Source organism: Argiope bruennichi, chromosome 1, assembly GCF_947563725.1.
Source record: "Argiope bruennichi chromosome 1, qqArgBrue1.1, whole genome shotgun sequence".
NCBI lineage: Eukaryota > Metazoa > Arthropoda > Arachnida > Araneae > Araneidae > Argiope > Argiope bruennichi.
In genome coordinates this window covers 129,846,319-129,860,235 of record NC_079151.1, presented here as the reverse complement: position 1 = coordinate 129,860,235, position 13,917 = coordinate 129,846,319, and the positions used below count along the sequence as shown (strand labels likewise).

Genomic DNA, 13,917 nt, shown 5'->3' with positions numbered 1-13,917 from the left:
TTTATCAATTTCAAATAGAACAGACAATTTTAATAAAATTAAAATATGCCAGGTTCAAAATATTTTGAAAGAAAATTCTGAGAACTTTTGAATAGAAAAACATGTCTGAAAAAAGCATAAGTTTATTATCAAAAATTTCAGTTAATTAACACTTGGTGAAGGAGGAGGAGGTGGGGGGGGGGTATGAACACAAAATGGCTAACTGCATAATTTTTTTTATTTCAATAGTAAATTATATACTAACATTTCAAATCTTACCATGCAGACACTCATTATGTGCTTAATCTATCAATGACATCAGTATGCCAGCATATCCAACTAATATATATCGTATTGTAAAGTAAATATCAATTTATAAAATTTTTGTTTTTCTAGAAATTCAGCAATTTTTTTCACTCGCATATAAAATACATTAAGCATATCCAAAAGATGCAATCATTCTCAACTCTTTTTATAATTCGAAAGGCGAAATATCAACAGCCTTGAAATAAACCAATCATTTATAAATCATGATACAAAATTCTTATCTCATTCATGTCAATTATTAGCTCAAATCAAACTTTAAATCAGTAAAGGTTTTCCAAGCTATTATATCCACCAAGTGTTTTTTTTTAAAAATTATATTAGGTTGATAAAAACATTTAAAATAAGAGATTGTAGCTGATGGAGAAGAAAAATATTTGAGATCAAAATTTCTATGCATAAGTACAAACCAAGATCCAATATAGTCTGAGTTAAACAATAACATTGAATTTAATCAAAATATACTGGTAGGAACAATATCAATTAAAATAAACATCTAATATTCCAACTTTAAAAACTTAAAGAAGATTGCATGTTTGCTGAATCTACTGCATTAATCTGTAGAATAATATTCAATATGTGTGAAAATTTATATACTGATTTAAATATAAGTTAACATTTCTATGAGTCCTAATCTATTTCATAATGATATATCAGGCATTTCAAAGACAGAAGTTGCCAATATTAATCAGTTTAGGATTCATTTTTAAAAATATCAATTTATGAAATTTAAGATATGAACTGGATAAGTATCCACTTTCCTATAATGAAGTACTCTTTCTAATCTACAAGTAAAATATTCAAACACTTCATATATATATATATATATATCAATATGCACACGAGAAGCATTAGTAAATGGTATTGCTTTGTAAATAAATAGATTTAATCTGATGCTTTGAAACATTAATTTTAAACATAAATGATGTGAAAAAAATAAATATTGCAAAAAAAGAAATCATCCATAACTTCAATCACCAAAAGAATATTTTATTAAGCGCAGAAAAAACAGGATTTAGGTAACATGGTGAAAAAGCATTCATTTTCATTTGAGACGGTGTAACATGCATAAATTTTCAGAAACCCAGCCACACAATGGAAGACTCAAAAAGAAGAACACCTAAGTATGAAGAGGCTAATAAAAACAAGAAAGTAACAATTCCAAACACTGGTATCTTGAATAAATCAACAAAAGAATAAATTACATACAACTTTAATAATCATGGAACTCTTTTTTTAAAATGTTCAGAGTAAAATGAGCAAGATGAGATGCTGACGGCTACATGATTTTTGCAATCCTCATTATGCACATTCTTTTTTTTTTTAATCATTATTTATGCACTTTGCCATTAAAGTTTGATACACCTCAATGTTTTTGCACATTGTTGGCAATACTGGCAAGGTCCTAAAATTGCTTCACATTCAATAAGTTTATAGAAATATGCTATGTGGAATCTGAATTTTATCATGTTTCACCATTGCCAGAATCTTCATTATCTTCATCATAGTCTTCTTCCTGTTCTTCATCATCCATGTCATCACCATAGTCATCATCATAGAAATCGTTCAAATCGGATTCTTGCTCAGAAGGTTTAGCAGTATGCTTAATGCAATATTCTTCTAGAGTCATAGGCACTATAACATTGTCTTTCATAGCCTCGGCATGCGTAGCTGAAACTTGCTTCCTAAATAATTTAAAATAAGAATTATAAAAAATTCAGGCAAAAATATTTTTTAAATAAAATCAGAATTATAAATTATAAAAATATACAATAACATATGAATAAATAATTTTCCATTTTGAATTTCTAGCAGTGAATTAATCCAATTGGATCAATCATGGTTAAACTATTAAATAATTAAAATAATAAATTAATTAAATTACAAACAAAAAAATACTAAAAATTATTAATAAACTCTGAAATAATCTGAATTAAAATTACAAACTCCCATATCTATTTTAAAGTCTAAGACCAAAACATCCCATTAAAATTTTTATAATTAATTTATTTAGGGAAATATTACATAATTCTTTAGCATTCTTCAGAAGCTAAAATTTTATCTTTCTCTTTCTAAAGGTCATAATGGATTACATATATTACAAAAATGCTTAATTTACAAAATGAACTCTTCTTTGCACATTCAAATTTCTCCATTTTTTAAAAAATTATCACTAAGAAATGTATATTAATTAATGTTTTCAAAACATTTTTTTTTTTTCATTCTTTAATTTTACATTAAGTTTTTAAAACAATGTATAACAAGAATTAATCAATAATAACTTAAATATTTTTTCACATTTCATTCATTTTTTTTTTTTTAATCTTTTGTCTGTTTCCAAAATATAAAACTGTTCCTGATTTTTTCTTAATTTAAATTTATTCTTCCTAATACAATTAATAAAGAAATTTTGGTTTCTTGTCTAAACTAATATTTAATAAAACCTTTTTAAACTGATATCTAATAAATATTCTTTCAGGTATTTCCTGACTAGGGAATGTTAATTATTTTTACTTTTAACTTGCTCTTAATCATATATGCTGGAGAGAGAGAGGGGAGGGGTTCCCATTCTTCTTCATACACTTTACCATTCAACTTTGATACACCTCAAAGAGAAAAAGATTCCTAATTATGGTCTAAGAGATTTAAAATACAAAAATCTAATCATTAGGATGATCAAAATAGTAGGCTTTGTTCTGATTCAGTATTTCCTAAACATTTCAGTAATGTATCAAACTCAACTAATGTATATTTTTTTCATCAAATGATACATATTTTGTACTTTTTACATATATTTTTTTAAATATAAATTTAAATTACTATTTAACTAAGTTTTCCAGCAAAATTTGATAAAAATAATTTAGAAATCAAAATTAATAATGCTTTTACTTTTAAATTATATTTAATGATTACATATTTTTGCAGATATATCAATAGAACTTGTAATCCTATATTATTAATTTAGTTAATTTTTCTTGCCATATTATTCCCAATTTCATAATTTTTTAAAATTTAATTTTACTTTTGTTATTCAGTTTTCATGCACAAAAATTTGCCTTTTCAGCAGAATTTATCTTTTTATTTTACACTAACTTTTTATAGACACAAAATTCTCAACCGCCTTCAATAATTAAATTTATCAATATTTTCAAGTTAGCTTTCTTTAAATATTGAAATGTTCTGTGAGAAAGATATTCTAAGAAAGTTAAAATCAAAATAAACTGCTTATAAGTACTTATTTATAATATAAATATAAATCACTGTGGCTTATATATGTTCCACTTTTTCCCTTTGATAATTGTGCTGAATTCAACCACATTTTGCACTTATAAAATAACGCAAAAGGAAGAATACTGATAACATTTCAAATTATAAAAATCACATATTCAATTCATAAAAAAATAGCCACATTTTTTCCTCCTCCATATCGCCTACCTTACCACTATTTTTTTCAAATTTCCCTTCTATTTTAATATGTCCTTTGCCTGTGCTTTCCTTAGTTTTAAAATAATGATTTAATGATATTTAAAATTAAGTTTGAGTCAATCACTCAAATAAAAGCAAGAATTAATAAAGCTTTAGAGATAAAATGAAACAGATGTTCAGCAAAGGCTGCATCTTTTGGCTATAATAAACTAAACCAAACTGTCACAGATTGGGGTATAGGAGACCAACAAGAACATCATTTACAACAAATGCGAGAATCTTTTCAATGATGCTAAATTCATTTATATGTAAATTTTTTTCTTGTTAAATTTTCAAGAATTAATAAATAGCTAAGTAGTAAAAGAACAATTTTGTACAAAATTATCAGTACTCATGTACACATATAAATAACTTATGATGAAAATTTGCTATTTTAAAAACATTTCTGATTCAACTGATATTTTAAAACTAGTTTTACATTAAAAATAATATGCATGAAAGGATTTTAATCTTGTGCAATCTCAGATATACTAACTAGCCAAACATTACAGTATTAATGAATCAATATAAAATAAATGATATAATAACTTTGCTTCCTAATATTTAATACAAATAAGCTATTCATAGACTAAAACAAAATACTTTAAAAACAGATTTATCTAATTTATTCAAAAATATAGGGCATGCAATTTTTTTAAAAAAAGTCTGAAGATAAAAGGTTGTTAATTCTAATATGTAATTTTGATAACTATATTGTTCACATACTTCTAAATAGTTCACATGTGCAAAGATTTTTCTTAGAAAGTTTGACATATATAAATGTAAACTAATTATAAAACAATGTGACTGAAAAAAATGACCTAGACTGGAATTCCTAATCAATACTATTTTATCACCTATGAAGATAATTCAACAATATAAAAGATGAAAATATAGTTTAGAATTGTTAAAAAAAAAAAAAAACAATCTTTTAGTTCTATGGAATTAAAAAGACAAACTCTTATTTACACCTGCTTTATTTAATGAATACAGTAGAGGTGGATTACCATATAAACTCACTTCAGTAATTTTGTAAAATTCAAAATATAAGGATAATTGGAAGCTAAATAAGTAATCAAAAGTTTTGTATAATTTCTCAGGCATTAATTAGATCTAGATTGAAGCCTTTTCTTTGAGATTTGGAAGCAGCAAGAAGAATAGATGAAAACTACAACAATAGGATAATAGAATTATTTATACTATCAAGTTTTAAACTCCTGAAAAAATATCAGAATCTTAAATGATAGGTCAGAATATAGCACAGTAAAGACATCTTCTTAAAGTAGCAAATTTCAAAATTCAATTATCATGAAATTTGAATTTGAATACTTATCAAAAAATGTGACAAACTCAGAAATAAAAATTGATTTATAACTTAAATAAAATTACTAAGGAATGATATTCTTTCTCAATGATTTCCTCAGCATTTATTCAAAGCAAACTGTAGTAATGGTCTATTTTGAAGGTTATTTTTCAAAATAAGCAATAATAATCTCTGGATGCATTGTGACTTGGATCTTCTTCATAACAGTTTAGCACAAGTATAGTTTACTGCTTATTTTTCTTCAGACAGTTATTTCTAATTCTTGAAAATTTCTCTAAAAAGAATTATCTCCAATTGAAATAAAGCTAAAATCTAGAATTGTAATACAGAAAAAAAAAGAAAAAAAAATCTTAATATTAAATTTTAAAAATCCCTACAATTTTCCAAAAAAAAAAAAAAAAAGAAAAGAAAAGAAAGAAAGAAAGAAAAAGAATAAACAAAGCCCATAAGAACTTTAACAAATGTATAAAAGGAAAAAAATTATTGATTATTCTAATTAAAAACTATTTTCTTACAGAAACAACTTATGCTTCTTTACATTACGGCCCAAAATGGGGCTTCAAAGAACTAATGAACACTGAAAATGGTGAATATTGTAAATGTTGTTGCTATTGGGTAATTAAAAAAAATCTGCTTAATTAATGCATAGAGTGCTAATTATTAATGAACTCTATAAAATTTCTTTTGAACTATTTAGCAGGCTATCAAGCATTTTCCTTGTTTTATTAAATTACCTTACTCATTTAATATTTTAATGTAAAAAAAAAGCAACAGTGTTTGGGGTTTTGTTTGGCACTAGCATTGTTTAACATTTTTAATCTTCAGTTCAATAACAATAGAAACTGATAAAATGTACACTGATGTACACTCTTTAGATATTAAAAGCAATTCTAGACCATCTTAACTTTAAATATACAAATAAGAAGCTACTACAATTAGGAAAATTTCTATTAACAGTTTTAAGTCTTTTAGTATTTAATTCTAACTCTTCGAGAATCATTAAATATTTTTTTTTAAAAATATGTATCAAAAAACGTTTTCCTGAGAGGATTGAACACAGAGAAAGTTAAGACACTTTCGAAACTATATATTTCTCTTAATCTTCATTAAGACTGCAATAATTAAAATAACTGCAGTAAAAAAAGCTAGAGTCTCTAACATTATCTGTGCAGTATCATACTATAAATAGGTATAAGAATAATTCAATTACTGCAAGCAAATGATAGGTCTAGACCATTATAAACATACGATTTCTACTATACTAACCCAAATCGATTCCTACCATATCTTAAATTGCACCTCTACCTATATATGACCTCTGAGTGATAGGTTTTCTTGATTTTAGTCATTTTCAATGATTTTCAGAGGTAAATAAACTTAATTTTACTGCTATTTTTTCAAATGAAGTTAATTGTTATGACAGTCACAGAGGATTTAAAAGAAATAACAACCTTACCTTATTATATTTTCATATTCTTTATCCTTTCCTTTAGATTCCTTCCAGCGCCTGTACATTACAGATGCATCCACATTGGCAGGAGAAAATGTATTTGGCTCATTTAGAAGTGATATTACACTCAATAATATAGTTCTGGAAAATATTATAAGAATTCCTTTTAATTTGCACGCTGCTTCTCATAGATTATAAATTCTATAAAAAATTAATCAAGTTATATCAATCATAACAAGTGCAAATACAGATAAGGTATATCTTATATATGTTATAAGCAAATCATTGATAATTCTCATTCAGCCTATTTTTAGTTGAATCTCAAAAAATTCATGAATTGAATTAATCAGCATAAAAGTCCCCCCCCCCCCCGCTCAATGAAAATTGTCTAAATACAAGAGATGTTTTAGAAATATGCATGTGAAGTAAAATCAAGTGAAGACGCAACAAAACTGTTCTATAATTTTAAATCAACCGACTCATGAGTAATTTTAATTGGTAAAATATGAATCTAATATTAAGTATTGAATTATATTGCATCAAACCCATTATCGTCCAACTTAAATCAAAGTTTATTTCAGTTCATTTTTTTCCAATTGTGAGAAAAATACACACAAAAAAAATCTAAACCAAATGCTTCAGAAAATTCTAAAAATTTAATAAAACATCAAAGAATAAAGATTACTTTTTAATATTTTATTAAATTTTTAATTTAATTTTTTTTAAAAAATTTCTTTGCATTAACGTAAAAGATAAAGGAAAACAAAGAATCTCAAAATTAAGCATTATTATTTTCAAAATCAGGGAGGTATATGCCACTTAAAAATCATTTAGGAAGGTATTTGCATAAATTGCAGATTTATTAAATAAAGGAGGGAGGTAAAAAAGAGAGCAATTGAATACATTTGGTTTAACAACAGAAAAGAATTGTTACATGAATAAGATCATTGAATATTAATGGATTAATTTAAAATAGAACAGATAAAGCTAAAAATAATTATATTAAGTAAATTTAATATGGTAGAAAATTTAATTTATTTTTAAAAAGGCTTTTAATAAAAAAAAAATTCCTTGCAAATCAGACAATTTTTTAATACCACAAAAATCATTTAATTTTAAAAAAGATAAAATAATGATCTAGTTTTCTCCCACAGTTCATATTTTTAAAAATTGCTCATTACCATAATGTCTTCAATTCATTCTTATATTAAAAGAAATACCATTGTGATTTTTTTCTTCCAACATGCTCTATAAAGCAATGAAATGTTTTAATTTTTAATTCAGAATACTTTACTTATATACTAGCATTCATGTACTTCTTTTAATCTATTTAGAACAAAATTTGTCAGAACTTTAACAGTATTTGCAGATTCTAAAAATATTCAAACATGAATTAGAAACCAGTAGCAATATATGTAAATTCACACACACTATTCACACTTCAGTGGTTTGATTCAATTTTTAAATATAAATTTATACATTTTATTTTAAACAACATACATAATAAAGACATAACATAATGATTCTCCTTTTATCAAACATAAGAATTAAAAAAAAGTATTAACTTTCATTTATTATTTTTTTTTTAATTCATCCTAATAAATGAAATTTGAAAAGTAACAAGCAATATAGGTTGCAAACTTAAATGTTTATGAAATTCTTTATTAAATAAGTATAAATTTTACAAATGAACTAGTGAATTACATCCATATTTCTATTTTTCTGCAAAATAAAAAAAGACAGAAATATAATCTCAAACAAATTTTGAGAAATTATTTTCTAATCAATTAACTATTCAATGGCAGCACTTGTGTATAAACAACTTACCACTAATAAACTTTAGGCTTAATCACATATCATTGACGGACACAGTCAATGGATTAGCACAACATATTTGGCAATTTTTTTTATGATGATTATTTGCTGATTTTATTTGATTAAATGCTGATTGCAATATATATGATATTGACAGTGATTAACCACTGGTATATGATTAATACACATATACTTACATAATATAAAACAGAAATATAAAGAACCTAAAGATCCATCTTGTAAGAATTTGCATTTTAAATTTGGTAGATTTTAAAATTTTACCAAATAATGAGAACAAAGACTAACAAGAATTAGAAGAACTTAAGAAAACTAATTTTAAGCACTGGTTCAAATTATAGGAATTAAATATAAATTTATATTGAATAATAAAAATATTGCTCAATGAGAAAATATTCAGGTACATTAGTGACAAATGGAGAAATTATAATTCTCCAACGGATGTTTGAATGAAAAGCTTTAGATGGTCAAAGTAGAATTTATAAAAAAGGTAAAATATTTATGCAATGATTCACATTAAAAAAAAAAAATCCCTAAAATCTTATAAAAAGATAACTTTTACAATCATAACCCATTATTTATAGACACTTTTAAAAAATTAAAATATAAAATATATCAAAAGAAACTGATAATTAAAAAATCTTAGTCCATTTTGAAAGTTTTTTTTTTTAAATGAACTATTGGAAAAGAGTTTTAATCATGAATTATATTTTTACAAACAGAATAATGAATACAGATTTTTTTTTATATTTAATAATTATTAAATTCAATACATTCTCAAAAAGAAAACTATTGTTTGTTTGTTTTAATTTCTCATGTGAATAAAAAATGTTTCATTAGTATTTAAAAAAAAACATCTTAAAGATAAAAAACAAAAACTTTCAAAATCACATAATTTGTAACATTATAAAATATGAACTTAAATATAGAAATATTCTTATCTACATTTCTTCATCTTTTATATTTTTCAACTATTTTAAAAATAAATAGTTAACTCATTATAAATCAATCAAATGATATTTAGGCCAGTAAACTTTTCTCAATGTATGTATGCATTGACTTTTTCACATAATATTTAAAATTCTCATCCATAATCTAGTTCTAACTTCGCATTTTTTAAAAGGAACAAGAATTTTAATAATCCAACAGTTTAATAATAATTTTTAAAAAAATTTTCAAACACACACACATAGAGAAAAAGAACAGAACTGACCGACAATTCAGAGTTTTTGTGTTGATGATAGAGTATTTAATTCTACCATTAAAAACATATTTTTTTTAGTTTCATAAAATTAAAATTAAACAAAATGCAAGACAACATTACTTTAATGCATTTTTTGTTTGTTTAACGAAAATATTTGTTTTATTTTGATTCATGACTATAAATTGTATCATTATCACAGAAAACAATAATGTTACATATAAAAAATAAAAATATCCCTGGATATCATTTATTCTAATAAGCCTTAAGCATAAACTTGTTTATTAGAAGTTTTAATATGCAGAAAGTAACATTAAACTGTATTTTAAAAATTATATGGTTATTTACTATGCAAACCACGCTATTAACTGCTAAATTAATCACATAATTTTTTATTATATTTGATTTATTCAGACAAATAAAAATTCAAACAAAAATAAGTAATTTAATAAAAAAAATAATCAATAGCTTTTTTTATTAATTTCTAAATTAATATATTGTTCTGAATTGGTATGAGCGAGGATAGAACCTGGGACCTATTGGTTCGCAGTCCAGTAACATGACAATACAAAAGCAATTGCTCGTGTAGCGTAGCTGTTAACTGGCTTATATAAGCTTTCACCACAGACTCTCCCTCCAGTAAGTCGGAGGTGAGACGAACAATATGGCTGTCGAGTGGTGATGTATTAGCTGTTGAGTCTAATGGGCCTGTACCCAGTTGAGTAGTGCCAAGCGTTATGGCGAGCGCGTGTGGTTGCTGATGCTGTTGCTGCGTCAAGTGAATTTGACGACTTTGGTTGCGCGTAGATGGCGGCACAATAGCTGTACGAAGGTTGAAGGTTCATCGTCCGAGATCACCAATGTGGCGGATTAATATCAGTGAAGATGGAACCTCGGACCTCATGGTTCGCAGCTCAATAACAGGACCACAATACAAAAGCAATTACCCATGTAGCGTAGCTGTTAACTGGCTTATATAAGCTTTCACCACAATATCATAAATATAAAAAGAAAAACTGAATAAAAATATCAATTTATCACAAAAAAGACATCTTCCAAATTTTTAATATTGATCAAAAACAGTTAATTCAATTTTTGTTGCATATTAAAACATTAATGATTTACAAATATAATATTAATAACTAAACATATTAATAACTTTTAATATAAACAAAGGAATACAAAAAATTACATAAATGTAAACCCTTAATATACAAAATTCTATTTCCTTAATTTTATTTCTTGAATAACTATGGTTAAAAATTGAAAATTTTCAATAAATATTAATTAGAACTTTTAAAATAGAAAGCAATGTCTCAACATAAATTTTAAATCATTTTGAAAAGATATGAAAGCATTAAAATCAGAACAGTAGGTAGAATTAAGGTATCTTTCTCTAGTAAATCATTTTAAACCAAAAAACACATGCGATGCAAAAAAAAAGGTTTAAATAAATATTAGGAGATAAGCAAATCAAATACAATTCTAATGAATATTAATTACAAATTTTAATTAGGACAGAATTGATTATACACTAACACTTAAATCAATACCCCAATTATTATTTTTTTAATATACAAAAAAGGTTTAAAAAATGTCACTTTTGACAGATTCACCCTTCTCTGTATCATTTATTTATCCAGAATATAAACTACTGTAAATTGGTATATTCACTATAACTTTATAAACTACTGAAAATTGGTATATTCACTATAACTTTATAAACTACTGTAAATTGGTATATTCGCGACAAAATAAAATTTTTTCTCTACAGCACGCTGCTCAGATGTGCGGCAATTACAATCACACCATATTTACATCACATAGAATATATATATATTCTACTGCTTGCCACAGCCTTAAATGGATATTATTGAAAACATACCGGACATTTTGGGTAGGATTCCAACGTTCACATGGAAGTTCTCCACTCTGAGGATCATCAATAGGTGGATGAAGAATAGAGATGCATAAATCACCATTCTAAAATAAAAAAATGGTAAACAAGGCTATACAGTTAATGGTTGAAATTAAATTTGTAAATTATTTTTATTAATATACAAACATTTTTAATTTCAATCAATCTCTCAAACAATTTATTCAAAATCATTAAAATGAATATAATTTGTTTATAATAAATGAATTATTTCATAGAAGAGATTTTTTGGAAATTTTATATTTAGTGCTTGTTTTTCAAAAGTTAGCTCTTATATTCAAAATACATTTTAAATCATCAGTAATAACTACACAAAATTACACAACTGCAGCAATAAAATGATCTGAACATTTACTTACTTCATAAACATTAGGGTGCCAAACTTTAGACAAAAATCGAATAGACGGTGGTGAATAGGGATAATCAGGTGGAAATTTAACATGGGCCTAAAACAGAAAAGGATAACCTAATTTAGATGAAATATATATTTTTACAGAATAAAAAATTTCACACAGTGAAGTTCAATGATAAAAATCAATAACAATTCTATTATAAAATATGCATTTTTATAAAATTTTGAAGCAATTTTAGGGACAAAATATGAAAATTAAAGATTTGAGTAAATTTTCTAAACTTCATTAGCAGAAATATTTGAATAATAACTAAAAGTAGTTTTGCATATATAAATTACGTGAAAAATGTCTATCAATATTTATTTTAATTACATAATTTCGAGGATTTTTACACATATATCAATGGTAAACAAAAATGATTGATTGAATAATGGGCGACAGATAAGCAAATATATATCAATCTTATAATTATAAAACTTCGCAAATTTCTTCTGATTCATTTGAAAATTAATATATATGCATATGAATAAATACAAAGATTAAAATCAGTTCGAAACGGAAACAAGTTACGCAATAAAAAAACAAAACTAAAAATAAAAATCAAAGATAAATCGAACATAAAAATTTTCTATTTACTGACAATACATTTATGATACGATCGACAGAAAATAAATCCTTACTTTGAAGTAGCCACCTTCATACAATGTTTTAGGAGGCCCAAATATTGCTACTTCCCATTCAAAGAGATTTTCCTCCGAAACAAGCTTGACGCGAAAACCTTCAACTGGCTCTTCTTGAAGGCTTTTGAATTCCAAGGCTAATGCTCGTAAAGCACTACTTGTAGGATTTTGAGCCATTCTAAGTAATTTTTGTTTAAAATTTTCAGTTTAAGATTCCAGATGAAGTAAATCGTCGTACAATAATTCAACGTATTTGTTTCAACAACAGCTCGAAGACAAAGCACCACAAGCACAAAGATAGTCTCACACTTCACTTCACACAACAGCTGAAATTGACGTCAGAAACTGAAATAAACAGGATTGCAGTCGGGTTGAGAGAGGATAGATCTGAAAAGTCAAGGAAGCTGAAAGTTCAAGCACCTAGGTTAAAAAACGCACTTTCATTTTAACTTTAATAAATTTCAAAAAGGTATTATTATTTATCATGCATCGCTTACATTTTATGAATTTTAAGAAAGGGAGTACAGCTTTAGGAAATGAATTCCAAAGAAAATGAACATCTTTTAAATCTTACAACTTACAACGAAACATTGTCAAGAAACAGAGTCAAGGATTTAAAAAAATAATTTTCAAACAATTAGTATGAAATTAAAATTTAAAGAATGAAAAAAACACATTCTTTCTCGGAAAGTGACAACTGATTCTACTGGTTTCCATTTCTGTCCAGAGGGGGAATTAATAATACTGTCAATTGCTTTGAGTCCTTTCCTGAAACTGCTTGAGTTTCATAACCATTGTTTTGAATATTAGGAAACGACAATTGAGAAAAATGTACAGTGTTTCAAAGATTAAAAGAGAACTCTGCAACGTCAAATCAATTTAAATGAATTTAAATATAGCATTTAATTATACTTAAAGAAAGAACAAAAGAATTTCAATTTTTGCTTTGAAGCCCAATTCTCATGAAGTAAAAGTTTTTAATTAGTGAAAGAAAATGACTCGCACCACTATACCAAAAAGAAACCGTTCTTTCGATGAAGGAAAAATTGACGAATAATCAATAATAATTAGAAATTCGCACAAAGGATTGCACCGTAGTATAAATGTTTGTAGGAATTTTAGAAATAATTTAGAAATTTTTTTTAAAAAAAATAAGCTTATATTTATAACTTAATTTCTGAATTTTAAATTCATTAAGAGACTCTTTATGAGATATCAGTAAAAATAATTTCAAGAATGCAAATGTTCTTGTATGTTTCGGATGTATCACGATGATCCACTTCAGGTCAAGGAAATGCGCTAAATTTCTGATTTAAAAATTTATGCTGTAACAAAAAGTTCTAGAATCATCTTCGTCTCATTTTTTTTTTCG

The 13,917-nt window shown here is 25.3% G+C and overlaps 1 protein-coding gene across 1 annotated transcript; it reads right to left on the bottom strand.

Moving 5' to 3' along the window:
• Positions 1-1,272: 1,272 nt before the first annotated feature.
• LOC129963369 (ubiquitin-conjugating enzyme E2 R2-like) lies at positions 1,273-12,881 on the bottom strand. Its single transcript, XM_056077706.1, has 5 exons — positions 12,546-12,881; positions 11,872-11,958; positions 11,462-11,559; positions 6,549-6,683; positions 1,273-1,988 (listed from the first exon to the last, which is right to left on the bottom strand). The coding sequence occupies exons 1-5, from the start codon at positions 12,720-12,722 to the stop codon at positions 1,769-1,771; spliced, it is 717 nt and encodes a 238-aa protein (XP_055933681.1). The 5' UTR covers positions 12,723-12,881; the 3' UTR covers positions 1,273-1,768.
• Between the last annotated feature and the right edge of the window lie 1,036 nt (positions 12,882-13,917).

What these genes read in the sequence shown, in the direction of transcription:
- LOC129963369 (XM_056077706.1), bottom strand. Translation starts at nt 12,722, where the DNA reads ATGGCTCAAAATCCTACAAGTAGTGCTTTACGAGCATTAGCCTTGGAA. An exon ending in ATGAAGGTGGCTACTTCAAA is followed by an intron (nt 11,959 to 12,545) that starts GTAAGGATTTAT and finishes TTTCTGTTTTAG; the next exon opens with GCCCATGTTAAATTTCCACC. An exon ending in AATCCTACCCAAAATGTCCG is followed by an intron (nt 6,684 to 11,461) that starts GTATGTTTTCAA and finishes AATATTTTCCAG; the next exon opens with AACTATATTATTGAGTGTAA.